Source organism: Sorex fumeus, unplaced genomic scaffold, assembly GCF_029834395.1.
Source record: "Sorex fumeus unplaced genomic scaffold, SorFum_2.1 ptg000063l, whole genome shotgun sequence".
NCBI classification, from domain to species: domain Eukaryota; kingdom Metazoa; phylum Chordata; class Mammalia; order Eulipotyphla; family Soricidae; genus Sorex; species Sorex fumeus.
This window is the reverse complement of record NW_026606120.1, coordinates 37,666,919-37,683,897: the sequence shown is the minus strand read 5'-3', so window position 1 is coordinate 37,683,897 and position 16,979 is coordinate 37,666,919. Positions and strand designations below refer to the sequence as shown.

General features: G+C 47.2%; 1 protein-coding gene across 1 annotated transcript in view; it reads right to left on the bottom strand.

Moving 5' to 3' along the window:
- Positions 1 to 16,979, bottom strand: part of ITGB5 (integrin subunit beta 5) — a 116,043-nt gene that overhangs the window by 86,493 nt on the left and 12,571 nt on the right. Inside the window, exons 2-3 of the mRNA XM_056126814.1 lie at positions 14,808 to 14,893; positions 7,366 to 7,570 (exon numbers count right to left, since the gene is read on the bottom strand). Coding sequence (XP_055982789.1) covers positions 7,366 to 7,570; positions 14,808 to 14,893 — 291 coding nt within the window. The remainder of the gene's footprint in view (positions 1 to 7,365; positions 7,571 to 14,807; positions 14,894 to 16,979) is intronic.

The window sequence follows — 16,979 nt, the reverse complement described above, 5'->3', positions numbered from 1 at the left end:
CTGCCAGCAGCTCCTGCAGGGCTGCCATCCTGGGGCGGGAGCAGGAGGTCAGCATCACCGCCAAATACGGCCCACACTGGCAGGCAGGAAGGGGTGCAGGGATAGACGAGGGGGTTCTCTGTTGAGTGAAGGTTATAGATACACAGTATCTTTGGGGACCCTTCTGAACACCCACACCCATTCTGATGGTCCCTCAGACACTGACTCTGTCATGTCGGCCAAACCTAGGGCCACCCCCACATGTCCACAGGAGCACAAGGCTCTGCGATGCTCCGTGGGGACTATCCTCAGGACACTATTTGGCCCCGCATACTTGACTGGCCATCTTACATCTCTGTGGCCCCCCATCCCAGAAATGTCCTTGGCCCATCTCCCCTTTAGGCTGTTCTCTCAGGGGCTTCCCCATCCCAGCACAGCAGAGACCTCAGCAAAGCAAGGCAAAATGAATCCTGTGAGTAGCCCTTCCTGTCCTTCTGGTTTTTCCTGTTTCCAAAGCACCAGAGCTCTGCTCCTCTCTGCCATCTTTTGCCCAGAATACTTTTAGTGCAGGTCCCCACAACAAGCATCAGGTATCAACTGGCCTTCTTAGGTTCAGAACTCTTTGTGGAGGAGGGGAGTGGGCCCACACTGGGCAGTGCTCTGTGCTGACTCCTGGCTCTGTGCCCAGGGATCATGGGGGGGATCACATGTGGTGCTGAGGATCGAATCAAAGTTGATCACATGCAATTCCCCTTTTAAAGCAATCTTTTCTCCCTTCCACAAAAAGTGAAAAATCAGCTTGCTCCTTGGACACATAAACCTGAGAACAAGTAAGTTTTGGAGTCACTGTAGGAACCCAAGGCTTTTTGTTTGGTTGTTTGGGGCCACACCCAGCAGAGTTCAGGGATTACTCCTGTTTCTGTGCTCAGGGTCACTCCTGGCAGAGCTCAAGGACCATGTGTAGTACTGAGGATAAAACCTGGCTTAGCAGCATGCAAGGCAATTGCCCGTCTGTGTACTCTCTGCAGCCCCCAAACAAGAATTTCTATGCCATTTTTGTTGCTGAAGTTGATTTTTGTTCAAATGTTCAATGACTTTGTTCAGAAGATGAAGTAGGACTTCAACAAAGACACTAAATAAATGAAAACATTTTTTGCTTCGCCAGAGTACTCTGCCAGGCAAGAAAGAAGAAAGGGGAAACAGAAAAGCCAGCGATTTTACAACAGGGCTCGTAAGACTCTACCCTCCAGCACTTTGGTTCAAAGACTGGAAGGTAATATTACTAATCGCTCTGAATTAGATCCAGACTGAAAGCTGAGGAATTGACTCCCTGTCTAGAAGAAAATCGACAGGCCACACCAGACCCTTCCTGACCATTCAGAGTTCTGCCCCTTGCCAGAGGGAGTCAAGAAAGGAACCTCAGGAGGAACGGTGCTCCCACGCTCAGAATGGACCCCTACTCTAGGGCAGGCATCCTCGCATTCTTTGGAAACAACCTGCCTCACTCTGGGATGTTGTAACAAGTACCTGGCCTGGGGGGCTAAGAAACCACAGGAATGTGTTTCGCACAGTTGGGAAGTCTGGAAGGGAAGCTGGGGTGCCGGGCTGGTGGAGTGGTGATGAGGGTGTGTGTCCCGGCCACACGCTGCTGACCTCTTGCTGCGTCCTTGTGTAGTTAAGGTGGGTGGGGCCCTGTCTGGATGCTCTTTGCTCCATAGTCACCGCAGCACTGACCCCAGTTATGGAGGGGTCCTAACTGGGGTGAGGGTTTCAACACCTCATAAGGGACAGACACAAACCTGCAATCTACAGCGAGCCTCATTTCACCAGTCACCTGGTCGACCTTAGTCTGCATAAGGGTGAAGGGTGCACACTGCCTGTAGGGGGGCAGGCCCAGCACCCCTGAGGTGATTAGGCACCTCTAACGTAGAAGGAAGGGGGGTGGGGAAGAAAAGCTTCACTGACAGTGGCTGGCAGGCCAATCTATCAGAAGCGACCAGTGGCCGGTAGTTTAAAGTTTTGTCTCAGATTTCATTTCCTGGTGTTGATGATACTCTGATACTTGGGGTAACACACCTGCCATGTCGGGTTCATCCCCAGCACCAAATATAGCCCCCTGAGCACTGCCAGTAGTGATCCCTGAATGTAGAGCCAGGAGTAAGCTCTGAGCAAGGCTCTAAAACCAAACAAAAATTATGGAGAGTGCTATCTCTGGATCACAAAAAGTGTATTTTGGCAACTTCTAAATATTTTAGAATCATTTTCTAAATTTATTTCAAAAGAGCCAGACCCTCTTGGAATGGGGGGAGGCAGATTCCCCTTTCTACCTGAAGGCCCAGCAGCTCACACCCACACCAAACACCCAGCGCCACGATTGAACCTCATCAAGCTGCCAAGCCACCAACCTGCTCAGCTCTACAGTTCCTGGAGCACAGGGCAGGGCCACGCATGCAGCTATACGACACCCCCAGATCTCATGATGCTACAGTCCAGCAGGAGTACAGCAAGTCTGATGGGAAGGCTGCAGAACCACCAGGCTCAATGACTAGTACCAACCAGCCCAATACATCCTCAGACTTTATAACACCACTTCGAGATAACTACTATCGCAAATTGACTTCTACTGATCCATTTCTTGGTCATTCCATTCGCCTTTGTGTTGTAATGAGCAATATGAAGTAAGTTTGCTTGTACCTTCTAAGAGGACAGGCTTGGGTGGTGGGTGGGAAACCAGGGACACTGGTGGAGGGAAGGTCCCACTGGTGGAGGGATTGGTGTTGGAACATTGAATGCTGAAACGATTGTATTATGAACATGCTTATAAACCACCGTGGTATAATAATGAAAAGCCCGGGAGGGGGGGATGGGAGAGGAGCACAGGGGTTAAGGTTAAGCCATGCCTTGCACATGGCTGACCCCACTCTGTCCCCAACACCACATGTGGTGCCCTGAGCATCGTCTGAAGTGGCACCCTGAGTACTGCCTAGGGTGGGTTCCTGCATCCTTCTCCCCACAAAAAAAAAAAAAACCAAAAGCCTAAAAAGTAAAATAAGATTATTTGCAATGAAAATGTCGAATCAGAAAGATAATATATAAGATAAGACACCTTGCACTCAAGCTAATCCCACCATAGGCGGTTTCCTGAACACCAGCAAGCCCCTCAGCACTGCTGGGTGTGAAACTTTCCTCCTCCCTGACAAATAATAATATACTAAGTTTTAAAAAAATTTTTATTGTCACCTATTAAGGATGACATGGAGAGGCAGAGGCAAAAGGACTAAAATAAATAAAACAAAACCTTTTAACTGCCCCAATATTTAAAAAATATCTCCAATGTTTTTACATTCAACTATTCTCTCTAAAGTTTATGTTCTTTCTTAAAGATGTTATGTCCTTTGTTAAAAAATTTGGAAGATTGTTATCCTGATATACAGTTTCCAGGATTGGAAACCAAATGGAAAACATGATCTTGTGTTTATACAAAACCCTGCGTAAAGTTTGGCAGTTCCTCAAAAAGTTAAACATAGGATTACCACAGGACTCAGCAATTCCACTCCTAGCTCTATATTCATGGTTATTGAAAACATATGTCCACACAAAAACTGAAACATGAATGTCCACAGTGAATTAGTCATAATTGGCCCAAAGTGGAAACAGCCCAAATATTCATCAACTGAAATGCGGTATATCTATGCATAAACAACAGACTAGTATTTGGCCAGAAAAAGGAATGAAGTCCTGATAAATGCTCCAACACTGATGAATCTTGGAACTACTCTGCTGGTTTAGTCAGACATAAAAGATTAGTTCTTTTTCTACTCGTTTAGTAAAGATGATTCATATGAAACATCCAGAAGAAGCAAAACCACAGACTCAGAAACAGATGGGATGTGGGGGATAAGGAGAGACTGTGAATGGTTACAGGGTTTCTCTGAGGGGTGATGAACTGTTCTGGAATTTGTGGTAAGGGCTGCTCAACCTTGAAAATATATACAAGCCACCAAACAACACACTTTAAAAGGGTTTTTGTTCATTTGGGGGCCACTTCCAACAGCATGCAGGGGTCACTTCCTGCGGTGCCAGGGACTGGACCCAGGGCACCCACATCCAGAGTTCCAGCCCTTTAGAGCATCCTTCCAACACTAAAATGGCAAATTTTATGGCAGATTGGTAAATTTACGGTAAATGGTGAGTTATGTCTCTATTTCTCAAAAAGAAAAGCAGAACGAAGAATCCTTCTTAACTGACGGCACCAGAACTGGAGAGTTGCTCTAACCTGACTCCCTAAGTGGCGCGGGGTCTCTGGGATACTTTGGGACGGAAGGGGCCACCAGGTAGAGAATACGGTGCTGGGACCACTATGCATGAAACCATCCTTAAAAACACTGTAGGTCTGGGGCCCACTTATGGCACTGGCATCAAACCTCGGTCAGTCACATGCAAGACAAGCACCCAACCACTTTTGCTATTTGTCGGCCACAGGAATTAAAAAAATTAATCACAAACCTCCCTTGATAATGATTACAAAGCTATAAAGTCAAGGAGGGATGAACTTTGGTTCTTGTCTTTCAAGATTACTGAGTGCAAGCTGTATGCAGTTACAAAAGCAGGGCAAATAGCTGAAAAATGCATTCCCATGTGAATAAAGGAGGAGTCAAGAAGAAAAGGAAAAATAATCTTAAGTCCAAGTGGATGGCTTGTAAGAATCTCCTTGATGTTTGTATTTCCATCAAAGGAAGATCCATCCTGCCCATTTGGTGGCATCTCCTTTGAGGGTCCACCCCACTCAGGGTATGCATATTGACCATAGCCCTGTAGCCCCGTACAGCTGAGTCTCTGACCCGGAATCCACCTGCACAGGCTCAGAAGTCCCCAAACATCTGCGGCATCAAGGCCTGGACCCGCCAGTCCCCTCCTCCTCACCCACTGGCCTCACAGGCTCCTGCCTTCACTCTCCACTTGGCAGTTCACCAGTCAAAGGCTCCCTGTCACAGGGCATGAGCTCGCTTATAAAAATAGTAACTTCGGCAAGGTTGTGCTTCTCTACCCAGCAGGGTCCACTGCATCCTGTCTGTGTCTTCTTCCAACGCAATGCAAAAGGCAAACAGAACTTTCCTAAATAGATGCTCACTCTGAGTTCTTTCTAGCAACCAGTGTGAGTGTGTGCCTGCGTGCGGTGCTGGGTCTATTTCTGCACTGAGTAGCCTATTTAAGCCAAGATCCTGCTGCCTTCAGAACCTTCATGTCAGGCCGTTACTCCAGACTCATTTTAACCCTGAGACAAGGTACATGTATACCAGCACTCTCCTTTCCATCTTTCAACCTGACTGTGAGGAGCCCAGGTGATACAGATCCTTGGGTGCTGACTAGGACAGGGCACGATTAGAGCTCAGAATAGCTAACCAGAGCTTCCTGCTCTTCCACACTGCCCCGAAATCTAAATAAACCAACAGACAGCCATTTCCAACAGCATTCTAGATAAGGGGATGGAGCAAAAGCAAAAGTCAGGGAAATTTGGGGGAAAAGCTGCCTACTCCCAAGGAAAGAAGGGGCTTTTTCAATTAAGCCACATGCACAGCCACGCTGGAAGTTGGCTAGGGTTCAGATGTCGATTATTAGCAGACAGGAGGTGATTCACAGTGGTATGTGCTCTACCCCCTACAGGTGTAAGACTGTCTCCACGTGAAACTGGGAAGCCTGGAACTGGTGTGAGATGACACTGGCTACCTATGGGTGTGTCAAGAATTTATCTGTGTGCAAAATCTACAAACATTCTAACATTCTTTATTTGGGAGGAGCCTTGGGTCTCACCTGGCTGTGCTTGGGGGCTGCTCCTCTTTCTGAAGCAGCTGTGAGGAGTACTCAAGAACCATACTCTGTTCTGGAGACCAGACAGGGGTCTACAGCATGCAAAGCAAGCCCCTTATCTGTCTGGCCCCAGCTTTCTGAGTTTTCCAGCTCTTTAGGGTCACAAAACAAAATAATCTCTATGGTTAATCCCTTCAGGGGGCTGGAAAGATAGTATCTTGGGTAGGGCTCTTGCCTTGCATACAACTGACCGGGGTTTAATCCCCAACACAGTCAGGAGTAATTCTGAGTGCAGAGTCAAGATTAATCCCTGAGAATCACCAGGTGTGGCTCAAAACACAAACAAAACAAAACAAAACAAAATTGTCCATTCAGAATGCCAAAGACCAAAACAGAATTTGCTGACAGGAAAAATACTTTTCCTTGGAAGGAATGTTTTGCCAGAGAAACTCACAGGAATTTGGGAGTAAGCCTACCAGTGTCCTCTCATAAAAACCAGCAACTTTATTCACAAGAGCCAAAAAGGTCAGTGAGGAAGTGCCAGCAGCATCCCCCAATATGGCACTCAGGCATAGTGATTATTTTGAATCAATGTTGCCTAGGGATGCGGCAGTGAGCAATCCGGGAGATCGGCAACCCTGTCCACGGAGGAACACAGCAGTACAGGGCAGTCAGGATCAGAGAGCGGGGACAAACACAGCTTACATTCCTGCTGGCTAGTGCCTGGCCCTATAGCCTTTGTTGTGTCAGCTCTTCCCCAAGTCACCGTTTCTCATTTCATGAAGGTTATAAGACTCCGGCTCTGGTTCACTCTGCAGATCCCACATCTATGCAGCCCTGTAAGTCTCAAGGCTGTTTTTCTTCCTATTAATCTGTGTCCATTGATTTATTAGATCTGCCAAAGGACCCTACGAGAGAAGGGGAACAGGTCCTCCTGCCAGTGGAGACATGCCTGTCAGCAGCGGGTGAAGAAACTAACTACCGTCTCTGGACAATGCAGAGACCAGTCAACTATCAGGAAGAGGTTCTGACAAAGCTCCCTGCCCCTGGACCTTGAGGTGTGCCGAGGGGGTAAGTCAGAAGCAGAGGGTCTAGCTGTCAGAGGCCCCTGGCAGGAGGTGCTGAGGAGTCATGTTCAGAGCGAGGAAGGAAAATGGGGGTGGGAGAACAAGATGTGATAAATGGACACAAGAGCTTCCACCTAGAGTAATGGAAATATCCCTGAAATAGACAGTGCCAGAGTAACACCACACTGCAAGTGTCCCTAATGCCACTGAACAAGATGGTAAAACGAAAGATGAGACTAGAAGTGGCACCAGGACAGAGGTGGGGGGTCTTGGGCACCCTGGTGGTTGGTGAAGGTTCAGTGATTTGGTACATCCAGCATTGTAACCACGTGGCCTAAACTATAGCAACAAGGTAGAAATGAAAAAGAAAACAGTTAACTTGGCGTTTTTTTTGTTACCAACATTTCACCTAAAATTTGAAAATATGGTAAAACCCTTCTATTTACCCACAGAGGCGTCACTGGGCTCCTTGGGCTGCTGTGACTATGTCCAGCCCGGGTGGGGCACTTACCGGGCCGCAGGCTCAGGGCTATCTTCTGGGGGGTCATCTGAATGACGTCAGAGCCCGAGGGGCTGGAGCCCTTGGTGCTGAGGGGCAGGCTCCGCAGGACCCTCGTGCTGCTGGCCGGGCTCTCCACCTCACCAGCACAGCCACTGCGTTCCAGGTCGGCCTTCAGGTCACACCGGGACACCACTGCACGTGGGCTGCCGAAATCCTGGGCACGGAACAGTGAGAGTGTGGGAAGCCGTCAGGTCAGAGTCCCTGTAGAACAGTCCAGGGCAGGTCCTAACCCCCTAGAGCCCACCTCAGTGTCCGAAACAGAACCAGGGACCATCACTGTCATGTCCTGAGACTAACTTCCGGGAGGAGTCAATGCGGTGCTGAGCAGGGAAGCGTTTTCTGTGCTATATGTATAGAGTTAGAGTGTTTGGTTGCTCTTCTACTTTAATGCTACTCTAGTCCTAAAAACCAAATATGCCTCAGGGGTCAGGGGGCTAGTACAGGGGTTAAGGCACTTGTCTTGCTTAGAGCCTACCTCACAATATGCCAACCCCTAATACCTCCAGGACAGAGCTAAGAATAAGCCTGGAGTACTGCCTGGGGTGGCTCATACAGTCCCACAGCCACCCAAACTGAACATGTGTGAGCCAGGGAGAGTGACCAAAGGGTTGGAATGCATGCATGCAACCTGCAATCAGCCTGGATTGATCCCCCACACCACACAGTACCTCAAGCACTGCAAGGTACAGAAGCCTAGCTTCTGAGCTAGGCTGGGAGTCTCTCTCTCATGCCCCCCCCCCCCCCCCCCAGCCCAAAGAACAGAAAGAGAAGGAAATGGCCCAGCTTCAGGGCCAGTCTCAGAGAGATGCTGGCATCTGAGTACCAGGCTAAGATCCTTGATCCTTAAGCAGGATGGGGACAGAGTCTGCCTGCCAAATGTCCAGGGCTCTGCCCACACACATCTGCCTCCCACTGCTGCCAGAGAATCTGCCCAGCTTCAGGACTGACCTCAGAGAGGCCAAAGAGACACCTGCAGTTGATCATTCCAGCTCCAAAGCCCCTGGAGTGTACAGCCACATATGCAGCCCCACAACACTTCCGAATGTCAGCCGCTGCCACCAACAAATGTATGAAGGAGCAAACAGGGCTGCAGACTGGTTGGTGATCAGTTGCCATTTATTCCAATCTTCATCTTGCCATTTATTCCATTCTCCCCACATGCCTATTCCAATCTCACTGAGCGCCCCATTCCAGTCTTACACTGCACTCATTCCAGTCTCCTGCCTTCCTCCATGCTAGTCTCCCTGCATCCAGTCATGCTGTCAGGAGCCCAACCTCCAAGGTTGTAGGTAGCAACTATTCCCAGGTCTGATAGCACAACCAACATGTGTAAAGCCCTTCCTTCCGGGGAAGCTCTTCCAAGACAAAGATCTCATCCTGCTTGGAGATCCACTTTAAAGGGTGCAATACCATCTAGGGGGATATCATCCTTTCCTTAGTTCATATCTATTTAAATCTGTCCTGTCCTGTCCTCCCATTGTTCATCAATTTGGTTGAGCGGACATCAGTAACGTCTGCATTGTGAGATTTGTTGTTACTGTTTTTGGCTTATCAAATACGCACAGGGAGTTTGCCAGGCTCTGCCATGTGGGCAGGATACTCTTGGTAGCTTGCCAGGCTCTGAGAAGGACAGAGGAATTGAACCTCCTTTTGATTGGATTGGTTGGCCGTGTGCAAGGCAAACGCCCTGCCCACTGTGCTATTGCTCCAGCCCTTTCATTTAAATAGTCATCTTAATTCTACTTCTTAATAATCTTTCTAGTCATTTTTTATGGACACAATTAGAGATATATTAAGCTTATAGCTTTCCTGGTGACATCTCATAATATATCCCAGACTACAGTCCTCAGGTCAGGTTAGTCCTTCCCAATCCAGCAGGGGCCTTGCCCAGTCACTTCTGTTTGAGTCATGACAGAATTACTCCATGAACTTGATCTTAACTTATTATATGTTTTATGGCACTTGGCATGTCCCTTTTCGATGCCAGGGTAGCTCACAACTTGCCCTGGGTCCATTAAAGTCTCTTTGTCGGGATCCTGCTTTTGGGGGTGCTAGGAACTAAGAACAACTGAGGCTTAAGTTGGGTAAATATGACAGACGTCCAGGAGTGAATATTATTTGGAATCAATTAACTCCCAAGTTACAAAAGCAAAGCATTAGCTGTCTTCCTGTGTCTAAACAAAAAGGACATTGCTTTAAAGTAGACTATGCAAAGAACATAAGGGAAAGAGAAAAGCAATATATCACTTACAAATACAAAACTCAGAGTCCCTAGAAGAATCTGACCTTACAAGTCACAGAGGCTGATTTGGGGATATAAGTGATTCACAGGTAGGAGAAGCAGAGCACAGAGGAGAAGTTAAAGATAAACACAGAGGAATGGGAACACCTTGGGAGCACTGTGATAGGTGTAACCCAATAAACCTAAGCTCCCTGTGGCAAGGGAGAAAGGACAGAGAAAAAGGACAAACAATATTATCCTACAGGGGGTGGCTGTTGGTGGCTCAGTGGCACAGCACCTGCCTTGGAAGCATGAGGCTATGGGCTCAGCCCAGGGCTGCCACATGTGCTGGCCACAGCCCCAACAGCTTTGCTATCTATGGTTCCCAGCACTGCGAGTGATTTCCAGCCTCACCTTGGGCCTATCTGTGTGAGCACGCGCCCTGTGGGGCACCACAACCAAACGCGCCCAGATTACACCCAGGGAGCACGTGTGTGAGCACACCAGAAACCCTGGAGCACTACAACCAAACACAGGCAAGCACCAAAACTGGAAATGGAGCGTGAGCATAGCACAGCCAGCACCACAACCAGGAGTGCTGTGACCCTGGGGTCACATTAGCAACAGAGGGAAGGGAGAAAAGGGTAGTACAGCTATCTGGGAGAGCAGAGAGGAAGTGCAGGGGGCATGGTGCTTGACTTGTATGCTGTGATCTTAGCACCACATGTGGCCCCCAGTGCACTGCTAGGAGTGGCCCCAGAGCAGAGCCAGGATTAATCTCTAAATAATGTGGGTGTGGCCCCCCAAAATGGGGGTAGGGATTCATGGAGGAGCAGGGGACCACACACGGCTAGTGACCAGCCACCATGTTTCCACCACTGGGTACTCCAAAATCACTGGGGGAGTGGGGGTGGGGGTGGCAGCCCAGACATTCCCTCTCTCGGTAGGACCCTCCCCCAGAGTGTCACCCCCACCCCCAATAGCAGCATTCACCAAATCCTGGGGCCAAGGGAGAAAATGCTTTTTTAAATTAAATTATTTGGGAAAAAACAGAAACTACAAATTGAGACTTGCTCTCCAAGCTGAGATCTTCCTGACCACGCATCTCGCTTGCTTGTCTCTGTTTTTTTACTTGTGTATTTTGTCTCTGGAGAAGTCTGTGTTCTCTCTTGAGCACATTTCCACTCTTCCTCTCCTCTCACATTTTCTAAGCAAGTTTCATTCAATAAAACTGTATTGCTTCACTCATGATCGTATCAGAGTATGTTTTAAAGTAGAAACTAAGGTACCTATAAGAACTTTCTGTGCAATGTTTGTGTCCACTTTGTGTCTGAAAATCTGTGCTGTCCTTAAGCTTAGTCTTGCCTTGTTTTCTTTCCTGCATGTAAGATAAAAGTGTCCAGATGGTATGTTGCATTGATAAGAAACTTCAATATTGCAGTCATTTAATGTCTAACAAAATGGCTTTCTCAGAGCTTTTAATTTTAGAAGGGTATTTAATTGGATAAATTGTTAATACAAACAAAACAAAACTATATTGTTTCACTGAAAAAAAAATCAAAACCTGTAGAGTAGGAGGGAAACTGAGGACACTGGCAGAAGAATTGGTATTGGAACCCTGTTTGTCTGAGACTCTATTATGAAAACTCTGTAAATAATGGTGGCTTAAAGAAGAAAAAAATTTAACTGAAAGCTGTTGAGGCAAAGCAAACCAAAAATCAGTGTTAAATGCTCTCTATAATTGGTGAGCAGTGAATTCAGTGACCCAGCCTTCAGTGAACGCAGAGTTAAGGTTTGAGCTGTTCTCTGTGGGCTTTCCCAGCCCCCCAACATTGCAGAAACATGCTGGAGTACTACGCGCAACATGCATGGGAGCCTCGTACCTACCCCAGTCCTAAGAATGTCTTACAAGAATAAATTTTAAAAAGAAAAGAAAAGAAAGAAAGGAAGAGAGAGAGAGAAAGAGAGAAAGAGGGGGAGAGAGAAACAGAGAGAGGGAGAAAGAGGGAAAGAAAGAAAAAGAAAAGAACTCCCTAAAAGTTATGGATTACAAAGCTGATTACTAAGTAGTGTGTGTGGTGGGGTGCAGGGACAGGAGATGGATTATTGACCTAGGGACAGTGTGGAGAAGTGCCTAAGGGCAGTGGTAGAGTCTTGGGCCCCTTGGTGGTGTTGGGGTACAGTAAATTTGTATATCAAAACCATAAACATGAGGCCTTCCCAAGGGCAATCCTGGTTAAATCCCGGCTCCCCATTTGGTTGGTCTCTGAAGCACAGCCTGGATGATTCCTGAGTGCAGGGCCAGGAATGAATCTTGAGTACTTCCTAGTGTGACCCAAATCCACAACATGCATAACTCTCCCCAAATTAGCTAGACTAATAAAAAACAAAAAGTAAAGAAAAAAATAGATGCCTTCTTTCTTGATGATGTCCCAGAGCATGTGGTTGAAACGGGCCATTGGCATCTGGCTGTTTCAAGGCTCTTTTCCTGAGATGTACCTGAGCCTGGGGAAGAGCCTGCCAGAGAGGATGGCAGGGTGGGAGCAGCACTGGAGAACAGAGGAAGGTTTTCCGCAGAAGGTGAGGCCTGGGCTGAGCAGGCAGGGAGCCCCAGCGATGGGCATGCACCCCAACCACAGCAAGTCTACAGAAGAAACTCAAAGCACACAACAGGCCCTGGTTCCTGGCGCTGTCAGCATCTCACAGAAGAGCCCAGGATGAGGGTGGTGGGCCACGCGTGGGACCATGAGGGGCACTAAGCAGTCCAAGCCAACTCTGACCCTGATCTCATTTTATGCTCCAGTGACCACCCAACAAATGAGCAGAGCAAATCAAATCACCTCAGAACTGAGCTTAAAGCTAGTTCTATGATGCTACATGTATTTAGCTGTCCTCTATAATCAAATATGAATTTCTGCTGGAATCTTGACTAACCCTGAAAATAGTAAACTATTGCTTAGAACCCCGCGGAGAAGATTATTTCACTGGGAACAAGTATGGAAACTAAGAAATAGAGGTTCTAAGTGTTTTTGAAAGAGACAAAGTATGGGGACAAAAAAGTATTTATGGCTTGCACCTGTTGGGCATGCAATCCACAGCCATGCAATTAAATCTCCCACCAATATTAAGTAAGCAACTATGGTGGGTCAGGTACTGATGTAGGCAAGCAAACAGTGAAGGATCTATGGCAATGGAATTCCTGGGAAGAAATAAAATCAAACAGGACCAAGGCTGCAAACACAGGAACCAGGGCCTGATCAGACCCTCACCTTTCCAGCAACAGACTCAGGGAAGGCTGGACCCCTCCTAGAGAAGCTCTAGCAGGAACAAAGGCCAGGAAAGAAATTTCAAAAAAAGGCCATTGACCACTGAACAGAATCCCCTTGGCTACCACCCTAGCAACTGACTTTTACCTAGGTAGAAACTCCACATGGGGGCAGGTTGAACAAACCCTACAAAACCTTCCTTGAACAAAGGAAGGGCGCGCATATGCTGCCGAGCCCAGGGGCTGATGTGCCCACATGGCCAAGCACTTGTTGCCCGCATCTCTCCTTTTGAGATGTGGACTTCCATGCTTCCATGTCTAATACTGGGATGTGCGTAGGGCCTCTCTCCATCTCTGGAGAAGCCAATGTTCTCCTATGAGCATGATACTCTCTCACTTTCCCCCTTCCTTCCCCTTCCTAAAAACCTCCAAACAAAACCTGTTTTTACTCATTGATCCTTTACTCTTAAAATTCTTTTCTGTGAGGCAAGAGAAGAACCCAGTAACCCTGAGTAAGGCCAATGTTTGTAAAGAGCAAATCCTCACCCCAACCTGAGTCTGTGGCTCCCCAAGAAGTCAAGTGGTAGAGATTAACACCCATACCTAGAAGACCGGGCTGGAGTGATAGCACAGCAGGTAGGGCGTTTGCCTTGCACTAGGCCAACTCGGGTTCAATTCCTCCACCCCTCTTGGAGAGTGGGTATCTCACCTGCATGGCAAAGCCTGGCAAGCTACCCGTGACATATTCAATATGCCAGAAAAAGTAACAAGTCTCATAATTTGTTGTGAGACATTACTGGTTCCCACTCGAGCAAATCGATGAACAACGGGTGGACAGTGCTACCTAGAAGACCAAGCAGATGTCAGGTGTGGCTTGATGGCCACCTGGTAGGGCTGCGGGGGAGGGGGGGCGGGGAATGGCCTATGCCATGCAGGGTCTCATCGCGGACTTCATCATTCTTAGTATTCCAGCCAGTCCTGGGGTGGCAGAGGCGGATTGGGAGAAAGCAGGTAAACTTTGCTCATGGCCAGCCTGGGTTGGATCCAGGGCATGCCATATGCTCTCCTGAGCACCACCAGGAGTGATTTCTGGACAAAAAGTCAGAAATAAGTCCTGAGCATTCCCAGATCTGGCAACAACAAACAAACAAACAAATAACCACCAGGTACAATTCCTGCCTGCATATTCTGATAGAAGGGAGCTTATATTCTAGTTTATATTCTCATATCAAATGAATGAGAGAGGGATAGATGAGGAGGTTGACAGATGACTGTGTGCTGGGACAAGCACCGAACTCTGAAGCCTGAACTGCCAGGAGTAACCCCTGGGCTGCTGTCTACCTCCGGCACCAGGTAAATGACCCAGAAAATTTCAAGGCAGAGACTTCAGAAGCTGATAAATTAGAGAACCAATTTGCCTCCAAGTTCTGAGATTTATATGCCAATAAGCCTTCTATCACCCCAAACATACACCCTTCCTCTAAGGCCTGAAGAACAAGAAGTTCATTACTGATGAACAGCAGTTGTATGAGTTGTTACTAATATTATTCTGTGAAGGCCAATGCACAATCTGTCACCCCCAGGAAGCCCCCTAGGGTGAGCAGCACCCACTCACATGCCACAGTGGCACTTTATGAACCAGAGTATGTGGATCACACAGGGTCTCTTATCAGAGCAGCAGGAAACTACACAAGCATCATAAGGAGTTCCCCAGCATAAATAAGGAAGGTTTAATCCTGCGTTTCCCTTGAGCAGGGTTAAAGCCTTCCCCAGTGCCTAGAGACCCAACGTAACTTGGGACATAAAAGGCAACTTCAGGCAGGCCATCACCCTGGGAGAAAGCAGAACCCTCACATGCTTCGCTGGGGCCTGCAGTGCCACGGGCCACCCCCCACCCCCACATACCTCTTTGGAGCACCAGGCACACTTGGGGTGGATGAGCAGACATTCTTCACACGAGGTGGCACTTCCACTAGAGCAGATGTTGAGGCCTGCAAAGGAAGATCAAGATGCTTCATCAGCCCTTGGCCTCAGGGATGAGGCTTTGAATGGTGTTGGGGAACAGCTATTCTCCTTTTGAAAAGAGGATCTGAGGAAGATTGGGAGCAGGGGTGCTTTTTGGGCCAAATGCAATTCAGACTCAGCTGAATGTGGCACATTTCTAAAGCAAGAAGACCTGTACCTGCCACCCATGTAAAGGTTCACCTCTTTCTCCCCAAACAGCATGCGCCCCTTGCAAAAATCAAAGTATCGAAGTCAAGCTGCCAATCCTCCCCTTGATAAGTTCCTCGATCTTGGACATGCTGTGCCAGGAGCAGAGGCCTACTCAGGACTCCCACAAGGTTCGTTAGTGGCATATGAAGCACAGCTCTGAGTTACTTCTCTCCTGCCTTGTTCAGCCCCTTCTCAGGGAAGGCAGTTTTCACTAATGCTGTTAAAGCATCTCCTCCTAGGTGGGAAATCTCACGTGGTCCCTTAAAAAGTTTTCCACAGCACAGGTCCAGGAATGAGTAGTTTTCCTTGTCTGATAAACCACACATTAATTTCCTTTTGAAAACTTTGTTTCAAGGGCTGGGGCGATAGCACAGCAGGTACAGCATTTGCCAGGCCTGGGTTCGATTCCTAGATTCCATATGGTCCTCCGAGCACCGACAGGAGTAATTCCTGAGTGCATGAGCCAGGAGTAGCCCTTGTGGATCGCTGGGTGTGACCCAAAAACCAAAAAAAAAAAAAAAAACTTTCTTTGTTCCAATGCCTAACCTTGTTCTTCACGGTATTCTGGCATAGAGGAAATATTCTCTGGATGGGGTACTAGTCCCACAATGGAACAAGAATTAAGAGCTGTTTTTCTAGTACAACGCCTGTTTGATGATTTCCTTTCATTACCTCGGTATCTCCTTTTTGATGGCCTCTGCGATGCATAACTGTTATTTCCTTGGAGGACTGTCCTGCCTCCAATAGTTTTAGAATTTCTTCCCCATGCTTTATTGGACAATTTTAGCTGTTAGAAATTCTTGTTCCTTCCAAATTGCCATATGCATACGTAATACTAAGAAAGCATATTTAGAATCAGTGTAGTTGATTACTCTCAGTTCTTCAGCCAATAATCAGACATGAGTGAGGGCAGTTAATTCTGCCTTTTGAGCTGAGGTTCCCCCGGTAAGGCTCTGGCTTCCACTAACCTGACCAGACTAATAATAGCATTTGAAGCTTTTTGACTCCCTTCGTGAACTAGATTGCTACCATCAGTAAACCCGAAAACATATGGATTAACCAAGGGGGTATCTTTTAAATCAAGCCTACCAGAATACATTTTATTCAATCACCTCTGTAGATACCTAAATGCTCAGGGAATAAATATCTATTGGTTCTTATCATCGCCTTCACTGGATGGATAGAGGTCTTTCTAACCCTTACCAAAAAAGCCAGAGAAGTGTCAAAGGTATTACTTAAGGAAATAATCCATACTTTTGGCTTTCCTAGATCACTACAGAGTGGCAGCTGGGTTACTTTTACTTCTAACGTCACTCAGGATTTAGACTCTGTTCTAAAGATTGTCAACTCCAGATGGCCTGGCATCCAAATCATCAGGAAAGGTGGAGAAATTCAATCACACCCTTAAAAGGATATTAAGGAACTTACGTCAAGAAATCTCCATGTCATAACTTTCCCTCTTATCTATAGCCCTTCTCAGATACAGAATAGCTCCAAGAGCAAAATTTCAACTAAGTCCCTTTGAACTTCTATATGGCAGGATTCCTTTTTCTTTTTTAATTATGTTTATTAAATCACCATGAGATAGATAGTTATAAAGATGTTTGTGATTGCATTTCAGTCATACAATGTTCCAACACCCATTCTTTCACCAGTTCACATTTCCTACCACTGATGTTCCCAGTTTTTCTCCCACCTGCTCCTCACTACACCTGCAGCCTTCCTCTATGGTAGGCACTTGTCTTCCTTCCTTCTTCTTCTTCTCTCTCTCTCTCTCTCTCTCTCTCTCTCTCTCTCATTTTCCTTTTAGGTACTGTAGTTACAATACTGTTACTGAAAGGGTATTGTGCATACCACTTTACT